This window comes from Simochromis diagramma, unplaced genomic scaffold (assembly GCF_900408965.1).
Source record: "Simochromis diagramma unplaced genomic scaffold, fSimDia1.1 OVJJ01000433.1, whole genome shotgun sequence".
In the NCBI taxonomy this organism is placed as follows: Eukaryota; Metazoa; Chordata; class Actinopteri; order Cichliformes; family Cichlidae; genus Simochromis; species Simochromis diagramma.
In genome coordinates, this window is record NW_024387031.1 from 3,822,924 (window position 1) to 3,849,570 (window position 26,647).

General features: G+C 42.2%; 1 protein-coding gene across 5 annotated transcripts; it reads left to right on the top strand.

Moving 5' to 3' along the window:
* The first annotated feature begins 6,271 nt into the window (after positions 1 to 6,271).
* pcdh12 (protocadherin 12) lies at positions 6,272 to 22,989 on the top strand. Of its 5 annotated transcripts, none has more exons than XM_040043148.1 (6): positions 6,272 to 6,357; positions 6,638 to 9,587; positions 13,754 to 13,845; positions 16,800 to 16,951; positions 21,064 to 21,228; positions 21,409 to 22,989. In XM_040043148.1, the coding sequence occupies exons 2-6, from the start codon at positions 6,735 to 6,737 to the stop codon at positions 21,645 to 21,647; spliced, it is 3,501 nt and encodes a 1,166-aa protein (XP_039899082.1). In that variant the 5' UTR covers positions 6,272 to 6,357; positions 6,638 to 6,734; the 3' UTR covers positions 21,648 to 22,989. The 5 variants fall into 5 exon arrangements, with proteins under 5 accessions (XP_039899082.1, XP_039899085.1, XP_039899087.1 ...); XM_040043151.1 differs by having other exon boundaries at positions 13,757 to 13,845; XM_040043153.1 differs by having other exon boundaries at positions 6,638 to 9,581.
* Positions 22,990 to 26,647: the final 3,658 nt, after the last annotated feature.

The window sequence follows — 26,647 nt, forward strand, 5'->3', positions numbered from 1 at the left end:
TGAAAGATTCATGAGACTGTGCAAGAACAGGTTAAAAGAGAAGTCTCCACATGTGTTTCCTGCCTGCCTGCTGCATCTGGGTCTTTGAAGCTGGTGAGCTACCGATGAAAATCAGCCTCCATGGTCTGGAAAATGTTCATGAAGTTCTTCTTTTGTGGTTTCAGCAGTGATGAAGGAGACACAGGGTTCAGATCAGATCAGAAAGATGATCAGCACAGAATAAAAAGCTCAGCGAGGTTTCTTCTCGCCTTCCTCTGCAGTCTGACGCGTTGGCCACACACAGCAGGATCTATGTTTTAGAGTGCAGTCGAGTGTCACACCACCTTCAAAAAAAGTGTGTGTGTGAGATGCAGCTGCAGACCACTTGTTTCTGGGCTAATCTCAGACAGGAAGTGTTTTACTTTGGCAGCAGCATTTTAACCAGAGAAGGTAACGTGGCTTCACTTAAACACCGACCACAGCATGTGGACACCAGGCATCAGAGGTCATACGGTTTGCATTTAATGGCCACTTCATTAGGTACACCTGTTCGGCTTCTCGTTAATACAAATATCAGAGTACAAATGCTTTGTAGATGGCAGAGGTCCAACTGCGTCAAGTTGATAGGAAGGCAACAGAAACTCAAATAGCACTTGTTACAACCGAGGTCTGTAGAAGAGCATCTCTGAACCCTCAAGCTGATGACAACAGTAGCAGAAGACCACACCGGGTGCCACTGCTGTCAGCTAAGAACAGGAAATGGAGGCTACAGCTCACACAGACTCACAAAAACGTTTTCTGGTCTAATAAGTCTCAGATGGTCAGCTCGGAGTTTAAAACATGGAGCCATCATGCCTGTGTCAGTGTACAGGCTGCTGCTCCACAGCCTGCCCGAGTGCTGCTGCTGACCACGCCCATCTTTTATGACCTCAGTGCAGTGTCTTCAGTAGAATAACAAAGCTCCGTGTCTCAAAGCTCAGACTGGTTTCTAGAACATGAACCATATTTTTAAAAGATTTTTTTCTTTGATTTGATTTGATTTTGTTTCAAAATCAACTCATGATGATGCTTTTTCAATAAAGACATCCTCTTCACCTTAAAGCGGCTTCAGCTAGCAAACAGTCAGTCTTTGCTCCTTTCTTTAGCAGACTGTGTTATTAGGATGAAGTTCCTTTCCTATCCCTCAGTTCTCTTCTCTGATTTCTGCTATAAGTATAGCCACGATCTGACTCTGAGAAACCCTCTCTGTGATTAGAATAACAGTCTGACTCCTGACTCTGTCGTGTTGGTCTGATGCCACGTTTGCCACAATTGCAGGACTGCTTAGTCAGCAATGTTCTGTTACTGAGGCACGGGCATGAGTGTAACAGGTGAACAATGGCTGCAGATTGATTTAGGATAAGCCTCTGATTAAAGTGTCATCTGAACATGGTTTCAATGGAAAGACAGAATAAGGAACTCTGACCAAAGCAGTTCAATAACACTAATCATCTTTAGGTGAGGATATTTCAGCTTGTATTACAATTTTCATAATTAGGCTAAACACAGACTCAGATAACAGACTGTCGGCAGTTTGAAATGTTTGAAACTCAAAAGTCTTTGTATAAAACCAGTTCTCCAAAGTTGCTGGACCAGGAGCACTGCTGGAGTAAAAGCTTCCAAATGGTCACGAAGGGGTTGGTTGGTTTATTGCATGTTGTTTGTGATCAAAGGCAAAAGTCTTACTTGCCAGGAGTGAGGATTGGAGTCTAGGAGGAGTACTGGCCTGGCAAAAAAACCCCCAAGGTGAATAGAAGTTCACAGGTGGAGAGTGGGAAGCAGCTGAGCCGTTTCCTCTGCAGAGAACAGAGAAGCTGACCAAGGCAGGAGAGAGTGGCTGATGGCGCTTACGGAGGCATGGCCACATTCAAGCAGGCTGGTTTCCAGGACAGGTTCCAAGAAAAGAACATGAAGGTGAACAGAGTTATGGGACTAATAAAGACAAAGGCAACACATAGAGAGTCTGAACTGTGGCTCCCATCAGCCTTGAAATGATTAGTTCGTCCTCCACAGGACACAAACAAAAGGATAGGACAATAGGAGCAGCTTAACCACTCCACCTGAGACTTAAAGGTTAAAAATATAAAGTAAAACCCAAATTTGGTGTGACCATGGTGGCTTTTTAAACTTTAAAAGTTTTTCTTTGGTTTGTTTCAGTGCACCAACCCCCTCGCGCGCAAAGAGTGGCGGAGATTGAGCTACACAAAAATATCACAGAAGGATCACTGAGGACAACCTCTTCACGAAAGTAAACCAACAGCCAAAGACCAAACTTGTCCTGTGGTCTACGCCAGCGCCATCCCACCTGCCTGCTGATGCGGAGGAGAACCCAGTTCACTAAACGAGAGCCAGTATGTGATAAACTGGGAGTGAGAAGGATTTTTCTCTTACATGTTGAAACTGTCTCATAATTTTAGATGCTTCACATCGATGTGATGCAGACAAACACGCAGCTGTCGTTAGCACAATCAGAGAATCTGATTCGACAGCAGAACAAAAAACACTTTAATGTTCTTGAAGTTGCAGCAGCTGCAGACAATAGTTTCTGTGTTTGGCTGTAAATTAAATTTGGTAAGAATGTTTATTTAATACACACACACACACACACACACACACACACACACACACACACACACACACACACACACACACACACACACACACACACACACACACACACACAGTTTGTCCTCACCAGAGTGTTTGGTATTTGTCTTCCTCCACTCCGATCCTTATCTAGCAACATGCAGGTCAGCAGATCAGTTACATCCTGCTTTCAAACACACACACACACACACACACACACACACACACACACACACACACACACACACACACACACACACACACACACACACACTGTTTATGGAGGGGTTTTTGAGCTGCTTTCAGTGAGGCTTTAAGCCAAACAAAAGGTGAATTTACAGGGGACCTCACTAATGGGAGTTAATGGGGTCACAAATAAATACACACACACACACACACACACAGAGTCAGGTGACGCTTCTAACACTTAATGACAACCAACAATGAGCTTGAGTTTCCTCTCACCTTCTGCCTTTTACCTTTACACATCGTTTGGGGACCAATTCTGTCCAGTTTCCAGCCACAAAGCTTTTGCAGCAGAATCAGTTCTGCTTGTGGATTCTGCACAGTTGGAGTCTCTCTGTGGATATTTTGCATCTATTTGCTGGTTTGCACTTGGAGACTTGAATGCTGTTTTTGAGCCTTTGTGATCATTTTTGCTTCTTACAAAATTCTGTTTTCTGTTTATTTTCTTCCAATTTACTCAAAGAACAAACTTAATAAATTAATTTACCTGAAGACAGAATGTTTCAGTTGGTTTTTTTGTGGTTGTACTGTAAATTTTGTTCATTGTGTGTCTGTCTGCCCCACTGAAGAGCATTTTGCATTTTGCATTTCATTTTAGTCCGTTTCAGTCTGTGATGGACAGGAGGACCTGTCCAGGTTTGCCACACCTTTCCAGGCTCCGGCAGCCCCACCCAACAGTGCACCGGATTAACAGTGAAGAAAACAGAATGACCTCCATCAGCCTATCTGATCTTAGTTCTGGATCGTTTTTGTGTAAATGTTAACCGTACATGTTATTTGCAGTGCTATTCATGGTGTGCCTTATCAGTCGTTTCTCCTCAGTTTCCACTGTTTCTGCATCTAATTTTGTTAATTTTGTATCTTTTTGTCTGGTTTCCCTCTGTCTGTTTGGATTTACATGAGTTCTGGTCTTATCATTACAATTGTTTTTTTTTTCTTTTGCATCTGTTTTAGTGTGTCCTGCATCTGCTTCTAGCTTTGCTTCTCTTTTTGCTCATTTATGGACCTTTAAGTCCCTCTTGCTTGTCTCAGCAGCTGTTCTGTCTGTTGCATGTATTTTAATCTGTTTGTGTTCATTTTGTCTCTCTTCTCAGAGAGCACCCTCACACTATCATTGATGTGCACCTCTTTCTTGAAGTTTAGTTTGTTGTTAACTCATTTTGCCATCCTCAGGACCCCAAGCTTCATCTTTGGGACTAAAAATAATGTCAATCATTAAACTTTAGAGTGGAGGGTCTGGGGTTTTGTTTTTTTATTTTCAACCCGACCCAAGAGCAACATTTTTATCTACATCTTCAACATCAAAAATGAATGAAAGTGAACGTAGGAACACCAAAAGAAAAACACTAATAAGAACCAACTTCAACTACGAGTACAAAACTGAGTATACACAGGAAGACTGATGGTATAGAACTACTTAACCCCCTCCTCACACACACACACACATAAATATTCTTCCATACAGGTGGTAGATTAATTGGAAGCAGACATATGCCTGTGTGTGTCTGCGAAAACATTCTCGTCTGCAGCTTCAAGAGGGAATGTGGTCTTGCTCTCTCTCTCACTCTCACACACACACATAGCAGACAGGCGGGTGATGCTGTTTGTTTAGGAGATAACCACATCTGACCAGCTGACCTCTGCCCTGCCTGGCTGAACTCCTGCTCAGACGACCTCCATCACTGAGGGTTAAATTACACTTAAATGTTTTATTTAGGATTTATTCTGTTTTTTTAATATTTAGGCATAATTCAGATATTTTGTTCTCCAGTACTGTCTTGCCATTCTGGAACCTGATGTTTGTGTCCCTTTCACTATCGCTAATGATTTCTTTAAATCACATTTTGAAGTCAGTTTTGTGCCTTTTAATTTAATTTTGCAGCAAGGACCATAGGATACTTACATTTCAAAGTGAGCCCGTAGTTTCTGCTATCACTTCATTCAGTTTCACCTGAGTTCTTAACCCCAATAAGAACTGATGGAGAAAGTAATCTGATCCTTTGAGTAAACACTCTAAACCACAGAACTATTTTTTTCCAAAGTGCATCTAATGATTTGTAATTATTGTAGCTTCTTTACCTTTCAAAATAAAACACCCTGAGATAACTCTTGTTGTGATTTGGTACTATATAAATTAAACAGAACTGAATCTGAAATGAAACGATCTCCTTATGATGTCAGTGAACTGGACGGTTGTTTGGAGATTTCACATCAGCTTTTTAAAATCACTCATGTTGTTGGCTGTTCAGCAAATTACATGTTTTGCTTTTACACTTTAGTTACAACTTTATTAAAAAAAGGCAGTTGCTTTGTGCTTTGCTTTCATTTCGGGCAAACTAATCTGTGGATCCTATGTGTGACTATGAGTTCCATAAATTATCTCTGATATATGTTTCTGAATGGGACTCTCAGCTCTGTCGTCTTGCATTTCTTTGATTTCATCAGTCATCCATCTTCCTCTCAGTCTTTCACTGGCAGGTGACAGCACTGATGGCTTTAGGCTTCGAATAGTCCCCCTCTGTCTGAGCCAAAGGAAAGCGATATGCTTGAACCTTCCTTGGCATAATTCTGTGTGTCTGCAGGATATTCTGAGGACATGCTGGAAAAACATTAAACTACAAGACTATTCTACTCTTTTTACTTTAAATTCTGAACTAAATAAAATTCAATTCTAAATTGACATGAACTGCCTTTTTTTTCAAAGCATTCAACTCCTCTCACTGATAAACAAACCTTTAAGTGCAAAGGAATGAGCGAAATGTGTTTGCCATGGCTTTCTGGAAATGTTTTGACCTCATGTGGCAGTGTGGTTGAAGATGAAACTCACTGTAATTATATTTGGGAGAAGGCTGGAATGTGGGTTTGTCACATTAAGGACAGGCTTCTGGATTTTGAGCATTTACTTCATAGCTGGCGAACTCTTCAAGGATTGCTTTTCCAGGAGGGAATAAAACAATGTTGCATATTTCCAAGTACATAAAACAAAGACTACTGTTCAAAGAGGGGGAAAGTCATCACTGTGTTCAGGCAGACTGCGCAGTAATAATACACTTTTAATAGCATGAACAATAAGCCTGTGTGTTATGGTTTATCTGTGTTTGTATTCTTGTGTCAGATATAGATCACTGTGATGAAGCTCGGGTATATATCCTGCAGCCAGTTATCTTCCCACTGGGATACAACAAAATTTCCAAGTGATTTAAGGTCCCACACTGCAGGTTGTGATGAAATGCAGACCAATGGGGGGGGGGGGGGGGGGGGGACAGAGAGGCAGTGTCATATTTCTCTAAAGGCACTCCAGAGTTGAGCTGAGTTTGCTCGGTACAGGGGAGAGCGTCTCTTTTGTGTTCAGTCTGGACTCATTTACATATGACCCTCCTCCTGCTCTTGGATTGGCTGGTGCCCTTCTAACATGTGGAAACCCACTTCCAAGCTTTCTCAGTTGGAACCAAACTTTACAGAGTCAAGGAGGATGAAGTGAGAGGCTGGACGCCAGCAGCTGTATGTGTGAGTAACAACAGCAGGCAGACGTGAGGGAAGAAAAGAGAGGATGATATCTTAATTGTAGGCTTCTATAATTGTATCCTGACCACGTTGGAGATTTTTTTTTCTAGGTATTTGTGTTTGAAAACCATCAGTTTTTTCTTAACTTTGTTGACTTGGTCGTGGTGGTTAGTTTGGGAGAAATGTGAATTTTATCATTTTATCTGACAGCAGAGAGAGTCACAAAATAATTTCACTTAACAGTCTTTAGACTTTAAAATATCTCTTATTTGTTTCTTTACAGGTCAGCGCATGGATTCTTAGAGATGTCTGTTTAATTAGTCTTTCACAGAAAAAAAACCCTTTTTTTAGACAGCAGCTAACTATTGCTTTATATCATCATGCTGCTCGCTCTGCTTCTCGTTGCGAGTCTTTGCTCCAAGACGCTCTCCTCACATTGCTCATCAACAACTATTCAGTACCAGGTTTCGGAGGAGCAGCCGGCGGGAACCCGGGTCGGCTGTCTGGCAGATGACCTGCGGCAGAGGGACGAAGGCGGATCTCTGGAGGATTTCCAGGTGGTGGAACAGGGAAAAGCCCTTCCTTTTTCTGTCACCACTCGAGATGGGGTTGTCTCCACCCAGGGCCGATTGGACAGGGAGGAGTTGTGCCGAGGGACTGACCTGTGTGAGGTGGCGTTTAGTGTCCTCTACAGGAAACGAGGTGCTGTGAAGTGCCTGCGGGTTCACGTGAAAGTAATGGACTTAAATGACCACAGTCCCAGCTTCCCCAATACTTTGCAAGAAGTGGAGATCTCAGAATCTGCTAGCCTTGGGAAGCGAATCCCATTGGACTGGGCGGTGGATCCTGATGCAGGTTCCAACAGCCTCCAGACCTACTCACTGTCTGTCAACCAGCACTTTGATCTCGATGTGACAGTTGGTCCTGGTGGGACGAAACAGGCAGAGCTGGTGGTTGTCAAAGAATTAGACAGGGAAATTCAGGCTTCCTTTGATCTTACCCTTGTGGCGTGGGATAAAGGGAATCCACCCAGATCTGGGAGCACATTAGTCCGTGTTAGTATTCAGGACTCAAATGATAACAGCCCCACATTTGAGGACAGCAATCCAACTGTGTCATTACCAGAGGACACAGCACTCGGGACTACTGTAATCAAGCTCAAGGCCACTGATCCAGACGAGGGAGCCAATGGGGAGGTTGAGTACTCATTTAGTAAGCACACACATCCAGAAGTTCAAAGGCTCTTCTATGTGGACCCACAAACGGGAGAAGTGAGTATCAGGGCACCATTGGATTACGAGGCCCAGTCTTCTTACGAAGTAATTGTACAGGCCAGCGATCGTGGGCCAAATGCGATCCCCTCTTACTGCAGATTGCACGTCAAACTCATAGATATTAACGATAATGCACCGAGGATACGCCTGACCTGGACCCCAGCCAGCTCGCAGGTTATAACTGTGCTGGAAGGAGCTCCAGAGGATACTCTCCTTGCTGTGGTGACGGTCTCTGATGCAGATTCAGGAAGAAATGGAAATGTGACTGCACAGATTCAACAAGGCTCAGGCCCTTTCCGACTTAAAAAGATGCACGGCAACGACTACATGATTGTCACCAGCGGCTCCCTGGATCGTGAGAAGGTTATGCAGTATAATATCACGCTCTTTGCCCAGGATAGCGGAAACCCCTTACTTTCTTATGTCGAACATCTACCTGTCTATGTTCTGGATGAGAATGACAATGCCCCAGTATTTTCGACCCCCATCTACAGAGCTTCGTTCAAGGAGAACAACATGACAGGCTACCACATTCTCAAAGTCGAAGCCCATGATGAGGACCTGGAGCTCAGCGGAAAAGTCTCCTACTCCATTGTTGAGGAAACTAAAACGCAGACTTTCTCAATTCACCCCAAAACTGGTGTCATAAGTGTCCAGCAACCTTTAGACTACGAGGCATTCAAGAACTACTCTTTCATTGTGGAAGCCGTTGATCATGGACATCCACCACTCACAAGCACAGCTAGAGTACATATTGACATAGAAGATGTAAATGACAACTTCCCGGTCATCAAGGAGCCAAAACCAAGAAAAGGTGTAGCATCTCTCAGTGTACCTGTTGATGCATACAGAGGTGAGATTGTGACAGAGTTGGGGAATGCCATCAAAGAGGAAGCCACCAATGTGGCAACTGATCACTCAGTCAGAGAGGGGCTTGGATTTCTCGCATCAACAATCAAAGCAGAAGACCAGGACACGGGACTCAATGGGAAACTCCAGTACCTCATTACTGATGGAAACCCGTCTGAGCTCTTTTGGCTGAATAACACCTCAGGCCAGCTGTTTGTTAATACCACTAATGCTACCGAGCTCATTGGGAAAACCTTTAAGGTGGACATCACTGTTTCTGACATGGGCACTCCGAGGTTGGCTACTAAGGCAACTCTGGAGGTGACTTTCATAAACCTCAAGGACCATCTAAAGAACTCATCACCTGGAAACCGTGGACAGCTCAGCTTCACTATGATGATGGCAATCTGCCTCGGTGCTACATGCCTGCTTCTTCTATTGGCCATCGCTTTGGTGACAACATTTTGCCGCCCTGAGAAAAGGGACAACCGGGCCTACAACTGCAGACAGGCTGAATCGACCTACACCCGCCATCCTCGGCGCCCACAGAAGAACATCAGAAAATCTGACATTCAGTTAATTCCCGTAATCCGAGAAAGAAAGGAAGACCTCCCTGAGGACGATGGTGAAGCCCGGCCACTAACTCCACCTCCAGCCTCAGATGATCAGCAGATTGAGAGTCACTATAGCTTAATGCCATCAGTTATGAATGCAAGCTTCCATTCCCAAGGCTATCTAGAAGAGGATGTCACTCACCCCAACACCCATCACTGCAGAACACTTAGGAAACCTGGAAACATTGAACTTGATGGAACCTTACCTTCATCTCCAGCAACATCATACCGGACTCTTCACAAATCCAGAAACACTTCATCCTCTTCCTCAGTCTCACATTCCAGCACCTTAAAGAGGCCGAAGAACTCTGAAGGAGAGGAAACGGTTTCACAATATTCATCAGCATCTGTGGCAACTCTCAGGAGGCCAAAGACCTCGGATGGACATGGAGCACGTGATGCAGCTCACCGGCAGATCCTTCGAAACCTGGTCCGTCTTTCCATGGCTGCTTTTGGAGACTCCATTGAGCTTTCTTCAGCTTCTCCAGAGGTGCAGGTGAGTTTTCTTCTTTTACTTATTCCATAATATTTAACAAGACTTAATCTTATTGTTGTTTGTTTCTTATCTCTAAGGTAATGATCAGTGGCATTAATCTACAATTTTGGCCACTTGAATGTATTTATTAATTCAAGTCTTTTAAAATAAAAAAAGTTTGGGTGTCTTTAATCAAGTAAACTGTTTTGTGTTTAAAAAGCCTTTACTCACCGGTATATACAACTAAACCTGCATAAAAAGACGAGTTAAGGTCTCATTTGTGGAGAGATCTCTAAGTAAAATGAAGTCACACATGACTGATTTCAAACATTAAAACTATTTAAATTTGCTGCAAGAATGAAACTCATTACAACAAGCCACGTTCGTTCCAAAACACAACAACTTTCCTGCAGGTTGAATTGACATATTTATCCATTTATCTGGTGTTAATGATTTCACAAAATCTGCATGATGATTTTTTAATGTGCTCTTATTTACATTCTCTTCTATAGCTTAAACATTAAGGATAATGTGCTGCTGCTGGCTCTCATCTAAATGCCATTTACTTAGGTCGAAAATGTGTGATCACATTTATTTCAACATGTGCTTACAGTTAGCGTTGGAGTAATTAAGTGTTCTCCTTTGAGGCTTGGAGATTAATCTGAAGTGAAGTCCATTAGAGAGTAGAGATTAAAAGCACCCCACACCTCCTCCTCCACCACCACCACCACAGCAGCACACATACACAGAGCAGCTTCCCTTACAGTTTCCCAGCAGTCTTTGTGCTTTTTCAGCCTTCTGTATGATGACTTACTCAGACTGCCTGAAGGCTGGAGTCAGCCGAGACGTGTGAGTGTAGGGGAGAATAACCCGCTGATGGATCACTCTGAAACCAAAAAGTAGCACATTTATTCATGTGCTCATGTGTCACAGCCAAAAATCCCCCACGAGAAACCCCGACAGACTTTTAAACTAAATCTCACATATCAGATTCATATTGGAGGAAGGGCCGCTCCATGCTCTGTAGGACGTGGGCCAGAAGAGGAGTGTGTGAGGGTGTAAGCTAACACTACTCTGACATGCTGCTTTGTCACTTTCAAATGGCTTAAAAAAAAAAAAACTTACAGAGAGCCTGTCTGCACAGGCCTAAAATAACTCAACAAACAGGATTTATTTCATGCAATAGTTTTTCTTATTTAAAAAAAAAAAACATTATATCTCATGCCGTGATGTTCTAGGTTGTGATCCAGAAACCAACTGAACATTAATTCACCAGTGAAAAATAGTTCCGACTGTTCACTCTTTCTCCTGATGACTGACTTTGTATGGCAGGTAGTTTCAGGATTCCTTCTTCACCATCTCCCAAAGGAAATATCTGGTTCCTTGGCTCCTAAATACGCCACTAGCTTTGTTTCCTGTTATGTCTGTTGTTTGGTGCTGAGTGAATAGCATAGAGTGGATTTTTACAGCTTACTTTCAGCAGTTCCTTGAACCTATCAGTGAACATAGACAAGCAATGATAATTGGAATTACAAATAAACATCAGTTATATGTGCTTAAAATGTTACTCAGGAAATGTGGAGTTTCATTTTAACACTTCACGTGACCACAAGGGGATAAATTCTTCAGTATTTGGAGTTACAAGCACATTTTGAAAGCTTCATTTAATTTGTCCTCATTTGATTTTGTAGAGAGGATGCCACCAATTAATGGTGATAAAAAGAAAAGTCAGTTTATATTTTAGAAATGCTTTACAAGCGTCACAGTCATGGTGAATTTAACTTTCAGCTGTGGAAATGCTGCACTGTTAAAACAGATCTGCATTATTGAGGGAAAAAGTCGCTGCCAACGCCCTGCAGACAGAGAACAAAGACCTTGGCTGGGCCCGACATCCTCACGTGAATCCCATTAGAAACGGGAAGAGGCCTTTTTGGGTTCTGCCCAGTTCCTTTCCTTAACCCTCCCAGCCGGCCCAGTTGGCACTCCTTGGACTTCAGATATTTCTCTCCCACCTCGAGGTCACAGAGGAAGAGGCCTGCTCGACGCCTTGGAGGAGGGGGATTTACTGTTCACCTCTACCTCACCACACAAAGACACAGACAGACAGACACAGACGCACACACACACGCATGCGCACACACACACACACGCATTTGCGCGCGCACACACACACACACACACACACACAAACGATCATCACTGTGCATACTTTGGAGTTCGTCCTGGAAGGAAACCAGCCAGAGAAGAATAGGCTTTTACGTAGAGACCATTTCCTGTCACTGTAGCAGAGTGCACGTGAAAAAACACACAAATGTCACGGCTAAAACAAAGTCATAAATTAGCATGCATGCACACACACACACATTATTCACCTTGTACATGTGTGTGTGCGCTTCCTCCCTGGTGTGCAGTGTGTATCCGCTGTATAACAGAGTTGTCAGCAGAAAGCTCAGAGCAGTGAGACGGACTCGGCCGCTCGGTTCTCACACTGCAACACTAAAACAAAAATCACAAAGAGCACGAATTAATTTCCTTATGTCGCTCGTATCACGTGCACTTTTTGTTCAACCAGCAGAGAAACCCACTCACCTTAACAAGGCAGTTACATTGATTTATTATTGACTTCTTTCAAAGTTCAGCTGTTCATACATTTACTTATAAACTATGAAGAGTAAAAACACTGGAGCTTCAGTTTAATCCTTTAAACATGAGCTGCTGCAACTCTGAAAGCAAAAGAAAAACCTTTTACTTAAAGTGATGTTCTGCATGTGATGGAGATACAGCGACTTATTAAATAATCCCACATGCACAAGTTCCTTTCCCCTCAGTTACAGAGCTGTTACCAACTCACCTTTGAAACTTTTGTCCAGCTGGATATAAAAGCTGGACATGAATCATCACAGTCTGTAGAAAATTTGTGAATCATATCGATTTGATTTGCAAACAAAATGTTTTCACTTTAGGAGTGAGATTATTCAGTGGACCTTCAGCAGGAAAAAAGCTCAGGAGATCCTCTGTGGATGCTTGTTCACTGTCATGGGTCTCTGAGTGTTAATCAGTTCAAAATGCCTGCAGTGAACAGGGTCTGTTATCACTCGTTAGGCACTGATTTTTAACTCTGTGGTCAGTAAATGTGCAACAAAAAAACAGCTTCAAGAGTGCCATAAACCACAAACTTGCTGTGTGTGGCTGTGACTGCAGATGAGCTCGAATGTTTGAAAAAAAATAAAAATCAATCAGAGTGAGCCAAAGCAGACCGAAAGAGATTTAATGCATGAAAACCAGCTTATGTAGCAATCAGCTCAGTGGCTCCACTCTGTCTACCTCCTACACAAAACCAGGAAGAAAATAAAGAAAACGCAGAGTGGGAGGGATCATCATGTGTGACCAAAAAAAAAAAAAAATCAATGAAATGGCTTTTTAGCAAATTAAAATAAATTAAAAATAACCGCACTGGCCTGCTGACTTCTGCCCATGAAACTGCTTTGCTTGGGTGGTGATTTAGAGCAGTAGTCCCCAACCTTTTTTGCGCCACGGACCAGCCTTTAAGGTGTCGCGGATAAATACAACTAAATAAAACTAGTACTGGTACCGAAAAAAAGAAGATTTATTCATAACACACGTGAAAAGGCCCAGGAAAACTGAGTTAACGATAAAAACGATAACAAAATAACACTGAAAACCGATAAAACCCTTGAAAACCATACATTTCACACCTGAGCCTCAACTCTCGCGGCCCGGTACCAAATGACTCACGGACTGGTACCGGTACCGGTCCGTGGCCCGGGGGTTGGGGACCGCTGATTTAGAGGTTTTGAGGTTCTACACCTCCAAACATGTTTCATCTACCTGTAGAAACCAAATTACACCCCGCTCTTCCAAACAGGCCCGATGAATAACCCACCAGCTTTCTGAGATATATATATATAATAATAATGTCTGACCCTGCACAAATATGTGTGCAGCATGTGTGTATTGAAATATTATGCGGCCAGTGCCTGACTTCTGGTAGAAGTACTCACTGTGAAGGAGTAACTCTGGTTTACTGTCAGGTGAACCTCAGGTGAAGCTGGATAAACTGAAATGTTTCAGTGATGTCTGAAAATGTGCGTTTAACCCTTTTTTTCTCCTCTTGTTTCTCACCTTCATCTTTCATCTCCTCTCCCTCCATCTTTTCCTCCTTACAGCAGATCTCCCAGCTCCTCTCTCTCCTCCATCAGGGTCAGCTGCAGCCCAGACCGAACTTCCGTGGAAACAAATACTCTCACCGCAATGGCAGGTCAGTCTGACTTCTCCTCTCCATCCTCCTCTGGAGTACAGACGCAGCAAATCAAAGCAAGGTCACAAACCTGCTTCTATCTGGCACAAAACCACGTTATACTCAAAATTTGCTCCAAATAGAAATACATTCACATTCTGTATCTATATGAATTTAAACTGCTTTTAAACTTCTGGAGCCTTAAAAATGGGAACGAACTGAAGTGCTGAAGTGTGATTAAAAAAAAAAAGGGTCAATCAGCTGGAAACAAGATTAGTGAAGAATCCACTCTTTAAGGTGACACAGAGTGCTCAGACTGAATGAGGTATTCATGTTTATTTGGTCATCATCATCAAAAAGAAGCAAATAAGACTCAGTGCCCCCCCCCAACCAACACACACCTCCCGAAGAGTTTTAACTCTGATCAGATGCCAGCATGTTTTTAGTTTTAACTCTTTGTAGTCTATTCAGCTCATGATTTAAATTCAAACATGAGTAATGTTTTCTAGTAGAAGTGACTGCACAGTGGATATGCCAGGCACACTGTCTTCTTCAAAGTGTCTTTATTTCATCCTTTAAGGCTTCAATATTTGTTGTTCTAGCTAAAAATGTGGCCGGACACTAACACGGGTCACCACGAGTCACTTCCTGCTGCCCTGATAGGAACTGCACTTGCACACTGACTTAAAAAAAACAGACTGATATCCTGAAGGAAAGATCCCGATGTAGATCCAGAACTTGTTTTTCCTTTAATCAGAGGCTTGTTTAAGAGCCAGATGGCTGCTGGCTTCAGACTGTGATTGCTGTTGCGCGCTCTGATGCAGTCTTCTTCTGATTGCAGAAATATGAGGGGGGGTCCCACCAAATTTAAGAACCTGCATATGTTATAATGATCAATCTGATCCACGTACAAACACGTGTTGTTGTTCTGTGGTTTTATTAAGTGAAACCCAGTGGTGAGGGTTAGAGATCACCATGCTGAGTATTTTATGGCTGCGCTACTTTGTGCACCAAACACCTGAGCTAAATCTAACTTGAAAAGTTTAAAATGAATTCAGATCTTTGTAGGTAGCCTAACAAAATTACTTCAACACCATGAAATGCGTATTAAGCATCGTCTATGTTCAAATACTCTCTTTAATGGAAAAGTGAAAATACATCTCTTCAACCTGATTTAGACTAAAGAAGATTTTTCACCTCAGTTTAGTGTTTCAATGTCTGCCGTGAGGGACGCTCCTGGCCTCATATAAATAAAATGCACTTGGGAATTTGGGCAGCTCCTGACTCAATGTGGTTAGTGCATTATTCCAGCATCTGTGCCTTCATAGCAGTGACAGTAACGCCACACTGTTCAGCTGGAACTTTTGCTTTTGCTTAAAGTCGTGAAAGCTGCAGCTGACAAATGTCTTCCCTGGTGTTTCTGACCGACTGACCTGCTGTGACTGAAATAACAGCAACAGAAAAACAGGACACAAAGTCAGTGTCGCAGGAAGAGTGTCTCATAACCCCGCAGCGTGTGCGCCAGAGCAGACTGCAGCAGAGTGATTCAGAGGCTCTGACAGGAAGCAGGACTTCAGCATCACTGTTGCGCTCAGATAAGATCTGACATCACCTTGATACACACGGTGCACTGTTTCATCGCACTCACAAAACACACCTGAGTGTGCATAACTCCTGTGTGTGAGCTCACCTTTATCTGTGCGCTGGTTCCTGCCCGAGCCTGCTGCTCTGATGAGATGTGCTTACCAAAGGACTTGTCACCTGAAACCTCAGGAATTTTATCACCTTTTTAAAACCCTTAAAAACATCAGACCTCAGCTGTACTCTGGAGTTCTGTCTCCTGTGACTCACCGTGTTTTAAGGAATATATATTTTTAACTGGATATCAAAAACTCATTCTAACGCCTAGCAACATTTTCAAACTTGTCTCCACTAAGCAGGTTCTGTGTTTGGTAGCGTTAGCGTATCGTAAACACGATAGTTGAAAAAGTTTTGAGTGAATTCTGATAAACTCTGTAGGGCTGTAGAGTGAGGTCACCTAAACAATCATTAAAATTTGACATCCATCCACCTCAAGCTCAACTTCATGATTTATTGGTGGGAAAAGAATGTCTTAGAACTTAACCATGATTCATGACGTCAACAAATAGAAAGTACAGATTTATATTATAATGTCACATTTGACCTCTGACCTCTCTATCACATAGATTGATCTGAAGGTCAGACTGATAGTAATGCTATATAGAGCTATGGCCATATAAGGAATGATATATGGGAATTCTAAATATCACGTTACACTGACCTCTGAACTTTTGGCAACATTTAGGAAATGATACTGACATGAGAATCCTAAATATCACATTATAGTTTGCATCCAAACATCATGTGGACTCAAAGCAGAGCAGTGCTGCTTGGATGTGACTTTAATAAGCAGTCAGACTGTAACTGATATAAAACAGTGCTGCCGGCTTTAAAGTGTTTTAACCACATTATGTTTGCGATGCCTCTCACTGAGTTTGAGGATTGAATTGGATGTTTGTTTTTAAGCCTTGCATGGCCATGCTCCTGCCAACTCAGCATGAGCCTCACTGTTACTGTGAGCTGGGGACTTCTAATCATCCCTAATTTATAGACTCACCACCAAAGATTTTATATGTTTATATTTCATGTTCTGGCTCTTATTAAGCATTAAGAATTGTTTTATTTTTAAAAATAAACAACCAAACCAGAGAAAAGGTAAATTGGGCAGATTCTGTTCTTAAATGAGTTTGGACTGCATACCCAGCTACTTGTTTAACTTTGTATAACGTGAATGCTCCCATTGCAATTTTAGATTAAAAAATATATATCTTTAATAGTTCCATTGAAACAAGAACTCTGTGACATCAAACTATCAGCTTAAACAGACACACTGCCCAAAGTTAAACAGATACATGAACGGAGAGTTTGTGAGTCAAGTTCACGTTTGTCTGCAGGTATGGAGGTCAGGACTGTTCTGACTGGCAGAGCACCAAAGACAGTGGACATGGCGAGAGCGAGGCTGGAGATGTGGACTGGGAACCAGGAAGAGACTCACCGATAGACCCACAGCTGGAGGAAGGACTCAGCAACCTCCTCAACAATCCTGGTAAGCACACAACATCTGACAGACACCCGAGGTTAGCAATAATTCTTGGAAATTGGAAGTGAAATCCTATCTTAAATCAATGATATCGTCATCACCACTGAATGGGAAAGCACACGTTAAAGGATCATCAGAACTCTTAATCAGATTTCCACGTAGCACGGAAATGAACAGACGTTCAAGCAAAAGCAACCAGCTAACCCTCACCAACTCAACTGCAGTAAAATAATGATGTTTAACTCTTCAGCACTTGTAGATATTTTTAGTAATGAACTCAGGTTCCAGGTTTTTTGACCACAAAAGCTCATTCTTTTTCTTTTTTAGCTGATTTCTTTAGTTTAGCATGAGTAGCTGTAAGCATTGTTTGCATCCTCCCACCATAGAGGTCCATAAAATAAAACAGTGTGTCCTGACTCTGTGTGAAGGTTATTTGATGTTCAGGTTTGTTTGACTGATGGTTAGTCTATTTAAAGATCTACTGAAACTAAACTGGTGAATTTAGCTGGAACCTCCCGGTGAAGCTCTTTGATTTGTCGGACAAAAGCAGCCAAACTTTAACCCTGCAGCACACACACAGACTGATCACTCACAATGGACAGTCAAAGACGACTGTAGAAAACAGGATGAAAGCAGGAAATAACACAGTGGCAAGTTACATCCACATCCACCCACACACACTCCACTCAGGACGTCTTGCTGTGTTTTGAGATTGAATCTCTGATACACTCTTTTTTTACATTCTTCTGCCGTAAGGAGACAGTTGTTTCCCCCGTAAACAAACAGCTGGTTTCATTACTTCGTGTTTGGAAAACGCAGTAATGATTGAGGGATAAGAAATGTCGATTGTCCAAAGTCTATCTAACATCTTGGGAATTCCTCAGCGGTATGAAAGTCAACACTCGCTTCATCCAGTGTCTGAGTGTGTACTGTAGGTGTGTTAAAAAGTTTCTTCCTGGCATTGTGGTGGTCACAGCTTGGAGGTGAGCAGAGGGGGTTACCGCCTGATGATGGAAGAACGAGCGTCACTTTATGATAGGACGAGAGCGCGGGAGGGAAACAAAAGAGCGAGTGGGAGTTTGTTGAGTTATGTATGCGCTTGACTCACCTTTCAGCCCGCAGGCTCCATCATCAGTGTAAGTCACACTGTGCTGCAGACAGCTCAGCTCTGAAGAAAGCTTCAGGGCAGCACATTCCTCTTTTTCCTGACCTGCACCTTTATGAATCACACACATAAATGCACGTCCCTTTGTTCATACCTGAGGATGATGTTATGGCTGCTGAGGGGAGAGAAGCTGTGCGTTTATGTTGGTTTGTCTTGTATTTTGTAGTTACTGGTTGCACTCATGGTAGATGAGCATACTGCTTCTGTGCTTTAACTAAAGAATCTTTATCAAAGTTTCCACTCTGAGGACTGACAATAACTTTGAGAGGAAAATATATATGAAAAGGAAAGCTCTTATTGTCATTTTTAGTGTAAAATAATTTAATGATGAACAGAATTTATGTTTGTTTATCCATAGCAGGGGTCTCAAACTCGTGGCCCGGGGGCCAATTGCGGTCCACGTCATCCCTAGATGCGGCCCGTATATTGCCATGAAGAAATATAATGCAATTTGTCCCTTGAAGTGACTTTTTTGTTGGGAAGGATTTGTTTGTTCTTGAGTGCAATGTTAAAATAAGTTCTTTAAAAAGCCCAAAATGATTGAATATGAAGGCAACATGAGCAGAGAGTACAAACATGCTGAGGGATTGGCTGTGTTAGTTCAGTGAGACATTTAAAAACTAATGTGTACATTTATGTCTGCACTTTTATTTTGTTAAATATGAACAGAATGATAGCAGAAGTGCTGCCACGTGTTTGGACAGAAAGAGAGGACCAATGTGTTCATTTGGTAGTTCAATGAAAGGCTTCAGTCAGTTAAAATCTGCATTCACGTTTGTAGTTTTGTCTTGTTATACAATATTTGAAATTAAACAAACAAACAAACAAACAAACAAGAAAACACCCACAAAGATTTCTGAAAATTGTTTGTTGTTGTACTGCTTGAACACTGAAGTGTCCCTCCAATGAGATGACAGTACCAACAGTGGCCCACAGCTCATTGAAGTTTCAATCAGGTAGATTTTCTTCTTCCTCCTGTTAATATTAAAACACATTCAAAGGAAACACTGGCTTCCTTTGGTTCCTTTAGGCTCTCCTGTTTAGGGGTTAAAAGCACCTTCTGGTTATTATAAAAAAAATGATATAATGACTAATGAGCCAGGCACTGCTTGGCTTCCTGCTCCGGTGATTGGTTTCTCCACCTTGAGTCTCTCATGTTTCACCCACCTCTCTTGTGAATTGACTCTGTTTTCTGTCTCTGTTAGAACAGCTGCTTTTCCCCCCTGAGTCTTTGGTTTCTTTGTATTTGGTATTTATGAGTTCATGGATTTTACAACGCTCTGCTTTTGCATCTTGGCCAGCATTGTTGTGAGTTTATGGAGCTCACAGCAAAAAACAAAACAGTTGTAAAAAGCAGTTTTTGATTTGCAGTTTTTTGTGTCCACTGATGCAAACTGGCACATTCTTCATGACATCCAGCACAGATTGTAATATATTACAGTAGGAAGTATATTGTGTGTTTGCAATGCATTCAGCGCCAGTAGGGGAGAATAACTTTGGTTATAAAACTAGTTTCAGCTGCAGCACGTCTATCCAAGTAATGGATATTTAATTCATAACATATTTTAAAAAATACAAAAGAAGTGTGAAAATCGGAGTCATGCACGTCTCTGGTCTCAACGATCAACCCCTGCGGCCTTTTTTACCCTGTTAAACAGAGAAAACAATTTTTTTTCTTTGTGTATGTGGACACAAACGAGTCTCTATGAGACCTGTTACTTCCACTGCTGACTCCTGTTTCACAGGTAAAGAAGATACAGGCTTAGAAGGCCTCGCTGTTTTTCGAGGAGAGCTCAGTGTTTAAGGCTTCCTATTGGAGGAGAAACCCTGAAAGACTTGTTCAGATTAAATAAAGTATAAAGATGGATTCAAATTACAGGCAGAACACTTGGATAGTGTTTATTTTATTTTTAGTAATTTTGAAGATTTTGAGTTTGGGTGCTCTGTGGTGAAATACTCCTAAAACAAAGAGAGGAAAGGGGGTGGACGGTGGGTGGGTGATTTGGGGGCGGTCTTTACCATTCTGCATGTAAGCACTAGTGTGTGTTTGTGGTGGTACATTTAATCCTCCATCTGGTTGCGGTTAGATGAAAGAGACCAAGCTCGTCCGCAGGCTGATTCTCACAGTTTCTGCTTTTTAGTCCACGACGGCTGCAGATACAGTACATGTATGTTCTTATAGAATTGACTGGCACATTATCCAACATCAGGAATATGACAAATGAGCAGCTTCCTATAGCAGGTCTCCAGATGTGCAATGACAAATGCTGGTAATGAGAAAATAAACCGGTGTTTCTGCTCATCCCGTCACTCTGCCAAAGTTTTCCACAATCCTGCTCGTACTTGAGCTTATCCAGGTTTGTGTTGTAAAGATCTTTTATGTTTTATGTTAAATTAGGGTCAACAAAGACTTTATTAGTGCTGGTGTGAAATCAGGTTTTTACAACAACATCTGATAAAAACACAAGCAGGAAGCGCACAACATCAACAGGATGTTGTCAGGGTGAGGAACAGGATGAGGAGTATATCTCTGTGTTTTCCCCTTACACTCTGTCCAGCAGACAGTGTATTTACAGTAGATGAATAAATGAAGTCAGACATGTAATCATGTTGAATGTTTGAGTGAAAACACACAAACCAAGGTTAGAGCTCCGAGACACACCCGACATTTACGCCTCTGACATCGACTCGCCCGCCAGGCAGCCGGCAGGGCCGGGAGGAGTTTTATGTCAGCGTGGACGTGATCGTCGGCATACGGTCCAAGCATGCAGGATGCAACTGATGGAAGAAGGAAAAAAAAACTTGTTTATAGCCGCCAGATAAAGCCACTGTGTCATTTCCTTCTTCTTGTGCATCCTTCATGTCTGCCCTCACCTGTGAGATGTATTATAATATTACACTATAAATAACCTGAGATGGTTTGAGGACAAAACTATCGCTTCTCTTTCTGCAGATGATGTTTTCTCAGAGGTCAGTGACCCTTCCTGGATGGCCAGACTCTCCCTCCCACTCACCAGCGATTACCATGACAACGTGTTTGTCCCCAACAGCCCTCCATCCCCCGAAAGTGAGACCCTTCCTCGGGATGGCCTGGAATCTTCATCCTTCTCCACGTTTGGTAAAGTTTGCATTTAAATTTATTTTACTCTTTTTTTTCCCCCCAAGTTGAAATATTATCCTGAAAATAAAAAGATAATAGCTGATTATTATTGAAGATCATGTTCACTTGAACCAGAAGCGGGATTTATAACAAGACGAACAGAAATCTGGAGTTTCTGACTCTTTGTGTTCTCCTCAGGTAAAACCCCAGAGAAGGACGGCCCACTGGGCGGAGCTCTGCTATCTGAGGTGAGCACGCTGTTCGAGATGCTGATGACGCAGAAGGCCGATGCCCACCCCGGCCCTCGGCCTGACGTCCTGTACCGGCTGTCGGCGGCGTACCGTCGCTCTCTGGGCCTGGACGGTGGAGCCGCTGGCAACGCAGCCAAAAACTCTGCGAGATCTGGGCTTTCTGCACCCTCAGGACTTTGTCAATAACCGTAGCATGTGTTCACTGAAGACTGGAACAGACTGACAACTGTGCAACAGACAGTGTTTTTCAGGTGTCTGTTTTTATGGAGGATTTTAGAGGCATTCAGTCACAGAAACATAATTCAGGCATGTGCAACAGTAAATAACACCACAGTGGATCTGTGATGGATTTAATTAACATACACTCGGCCCTCACACTCCCCTCAGCCAGCAGCACTCTTCCCTTTCCTCTGCTTGACTAGTTTGTGCACTTAACCATCTCCCACTGGCTGGAAATGAGCTTATTTATTTTACAAACCAGACTGAAGACAGCACCACAAAGATAACACGTTAATCAGAGTAAAATACATTTATCCTATAAGCATGTTTAAAGCATTGCCAGAGACCAGAGAAATTACATGAAATAAATATTACATTTTTTGTTTTAATGAAATCATCATATGGTGGGACAACCTCCATGATTCTAGTTCCCAGTTCTGTACAGTACAACTATAATGAGCTGCCAGGATGTTAAAAGAAAACAATACTAGGAAATGAAATGTAACTCAGGAAATAAACTACCTCTCTGATGCTAAACACAACCACAAACTACAGACAAGAGGAGCCGGAAGACATAGCCTCCAACATTTGAAATCATATATAGGTGCAGCTTCGCCTCAGTCCTTTCGTCCCTATAATGAACGTGGATTCAGGACTTTATGTTTTCACCAGTTCACCAGTCACCAGTTTCCACTTCACATTCTTCCTCTACAGGCTGCACTATTGGACACAACATCATGCTGATGTGCAGTTTTTAAGATAAAATATAGACGTTATGCTTGGGGTCAGGGTTTAGACAGATGCACAGACTGAAGATCAGCTCAGATTTTGTTAAACTGGTGCTACAGTATCTGATTTTTCCAAAAATTCACCCGTGCGTTGTGATGTCAGGTTTTAAAATACGTGCAGGGAAAACACAGCCAAAGTGGACCTGAAGACTGCAGCGTCTCCATTGTTCTTAACTCGGACACAGGCAGTAACCTGATGACCTCCTTCTGTCAGGACCTAATAAACCCTGTTGTTGATCAGAGTTTGGCTGGCAGAAGGCGAACCAGTGACTGGGAGGAAATGTCGCTTTGTCCTTTTGTTTTTTCTCAAGAATGAACTAAACATCACGCTGAATGTCAGACTGAACTTCCTCCTCAAAGTAAGCCAGCAAACCGCTTCAGTCCTTTAACCTCTGGCTTAAAACGCTTCTGAAAGTTGTCTCACTATGTAGCAGATTTTATCCATTTAACAGCCAGCACTGTGTATATAGTTTTACTTTTGTAATATGAACTTTTTCAATAAAATGTGCATCATATTTAAACTTGTGGATCTTTATGAACACAACCTCTATGTGCACTTAAGAGCTTCACTGTTCTTTGTATATTTTCAGGTTGTTCCTTTGCACAATTGTTTACACTCATCCAGCTGTTCAAACATCTGCTTCCATTAAGCAGATTTTCTTGTCATCTTAGTCTTCATTCTTTATTTAAGACGATGATGATTAACGGTGCACACTAAAGCCACCACGCAAACAGTCTGTGTGGACTTTGATTGCTCAGATGTTTTCTTTGTGCAGAGCGCCCTCTGCAGCCTCAAAGAAACAGTTACACTGCGTAATGGTAAAAAAAAAAAAAAGTCATGCCAGCTCCTCCTGCAGAAAGCAACAGAAATGATTTTCTGATCAAAACAGTGTTCATGCATTAAAAATAAATTCAAGGCCAGACCAGTGATGTCAGAAAGGTCAAGGAGGCTGTTGTGTTGGTACAGAGACAGCATCAAACTCTATGCTGTGATTAGTCCTGACAAAGCAAGAAATGCAGAAAAAGTAATGGAAGTTTAAAAAGATGAGTGACAGAGAACACCGAGTCCACAGATCTCAGGCTCACAGGGAGTGAGCTGAGCTCGCCAAATAGTAACTCAATATACTCACATTACACATGCATCACAGATCAGATAGTTAAGGTTATAATCAGGCACGTGCAGAGGGGGGCTAGAGGGGCTTGAGCACCCGCCCCTTTCCTGATGGGTGCCCAAAGTGCCCTTTTGATAAGGCAACTTTTTAAAAAAAATTATTATTTTTTTTATGTGTGTGTGCGTGCGGAGTCTTGTCTGTGCCCCTCAACAATAATATTTAACTATTAATCACAGTTTTGCTAAATAAAAGGATCTGGCTTGCATCAGTCACATGATCACATTTAACCAATGATCGCCCTTGACGGCAGAACGCGCTGGTTACGAGACGGGAACGAGCTCACAAAGAGCACGCGCATTTTTTGCGGTCCGGAGCTGTAGGAGAAACACAAGTTAACTCAGAGACACAGACTGATGCGACAAAACCAGTAAGTAGGTGTACAGCGTACACTGTAGTGTGTAGCACCCAGGAGTATTAGCTTATTACGTACACGTTGGTAAGCTGTCTTGTTGCAACTGACGAACTGAAACAAATGAGCGTGCTGTGTGTGCAACAGCGCGACAAACATTACTTGTCCTTTTATTAACTGCACAAGTAGTGCTGGTCATAGCTGCTGGCTACCTGTGTAAGGCTGTCATGGGTCTGTTGCTCTGTCCACCGTTTTAGGGAACATATTTAGTTTTAAAGTAAGTTTCCGGGCTTTTCCTGCCTTTCTGGAGGGATTATATTTCACTAAAAAACGATCTAATATGCATGTCCACATAATTATGCATTATTATAATTATAATGTATAAAAAACACACGCTGTATTTTAAAGAACATACATTAAGAAGCAGATTATATTAGATTTATATTTTAAATAAGACAAAATTTGGATTTTACAGCAGTAAAATGATTGTATCTCTACAGTTTAAAAATGTAATAAGCTTTGCCCCTGCACAGAGTGGATAGTGAAACAAATGGAATCATCATAAATACATTATTTCATATTTATTACTTCCCCCTCCTCATTGCTTTATTATTGTAGCTCTAGTAATGAATAATAATGTAAGGATTCTGGATCAGCACAGTGATGCCCATAGTATATACAGTATTCTGAAGAAGGTCTAAAATGTCACTGTGTGTGCGTGCATGTGTGTGTTTTATGTATATAGATTTTTTTAAATTATTACTCATGATATAACATTGTCCAGACATGGCTGGTAAGGACATGAGGAGGAAACAGTAGGAGCTGTGTGAGGCTACTAAAGGCAGTGCTATAACATTTTTCTGTCATCATTTTATTTTAGATTAAGTGCAAGAGTTGTTAGGTGTGGATAATTAGATTATAGTTTATTGCAATAGCAAGTTGTGCCTTGTTCTCAGATAGACAGCAAGTGGAGAGTGATATATGAAATGATGGGATGGAAGGAAGAAGAGAAGCAAAAAGTGATTCACAGGCAGAGCCTAAATTATTTCTCACAGTTTTTTGTTGCCTTATGGTTCCAAGCGCTGTCACCAATCTTTGCATTTTGTTATTATCTCATGACACTTGTTTAATCAGCTACCATCTCTCCTATGGACTTTTTAATGTCTACAGTCTCAGATCAACACAGCCCTGCCCTCCAGCACTATCAGCAGCAGGAGCAGCAGAAACCCCTCAACAGCAACATTGTACTGTGGCTGTAGCTCAGGTCTTGTGGCAGAGCAGGTCAGCCACTAATCAGAAGGTCGGTGGTTCGATCCCAGGCTGCCTCCTGGCTGCATGCCAAATATCCTTGGGCAAGATACTAACCCCATGTTTGCCTACTGGTGGTGGTCAGAGGGCCCGATGGCGCCAGTGTCCGGCAGCCTCGCCTCTGTCAGTGCGCCCCAGGGTGGCTGTGGCTACAATGTAGCTTGCTATCGCCTGTGGGTGAATGACTGAATGTAGTGTAAAGTGCTTTGGGGGTCCTTAAGGACTAGAAAAGCGCTATACAAATGCAGGCCATTTACCATGTACCCATCAGGTAAAACATTGGCGATGTTTGCTTTGCCTTGTTGCCCATATTAGATTCTTGATGAATGTGTGTTGTTGTTATTCAGCCTGGTTCAATGTGCCCCTTTTTAACTTTGAGCACCCGCCCCTTTAAACCTCTCTGCACGGCCCTGGTTATAATACGTAATGGAAGCTTACAGGCATGTGTGGGCAAAAGTTTCACCTCCACTGCGCACTTGTAGGAAATTAGCTGGGCATAACAAACTTCCCAAGTACCAACTGTGGCCACAAGAGGGTGCCAAATCATACAAAACAAAGGCATATTAACACATTAAAGTTATAACAACACACTCATCCTGATCTATATGTGCAACCTCGAGGTCACGTGTAAAGTTTATATTTATGGGGCAGCTAAAAAGTGAAGCAGCTGCAGGTGAGGCTGGAGGAATCAGCTGATGCAATTAGTGAGAAAGTGGCGCAGGTGGAAGCACCTGTTCTGAGATCAGCAGGGTCAGTGAAAAAACAACCAAAACAGACTAATGCTTCAGCACAGTCCTGCTTCACCAAGTAACACTCACACACTGAAAGTTCACCGTCAGCCAGTTACAGGCCTGTACATTGTCACGCAGAAGAACACAAAAGAATAAAAAGTTTAAAACATAAACTAAAATGGATGAATCTGTTGACAGAATAAACAGCATTGATGCAGTGAGAGATAAATAATGATCCCAAACTGAACAGCAAGCAGCAGAACCCTGATTTAAAGTCTGCTTGGAGCTGTTTGACTTGTTCTTGTTCGTGCCAGTGATTTAATCATAAACCTCCATGAGGAATTCAACTTAGCATTCAAAGTATTTCCTGTGTCTCAGTTCAGATTCTTCCTTTAGTAGTTTTGCAAATACACTGCTAATTTCATTAGCTTATTGCTGATTTACAGCTCTGTGTGCCAGCTGCTGCATTTTGCAAACATTGAATATTTATGATGCCTCTGAACGTTCATATTATTAAAGTTCTCTACAGCAAAGTCAACAGTGTAACTTTGCATAATCACTGAACAAACCCCCCAAATATCCCAACACATCAGTGATTATGAACGTCTGTTGCTTTTCA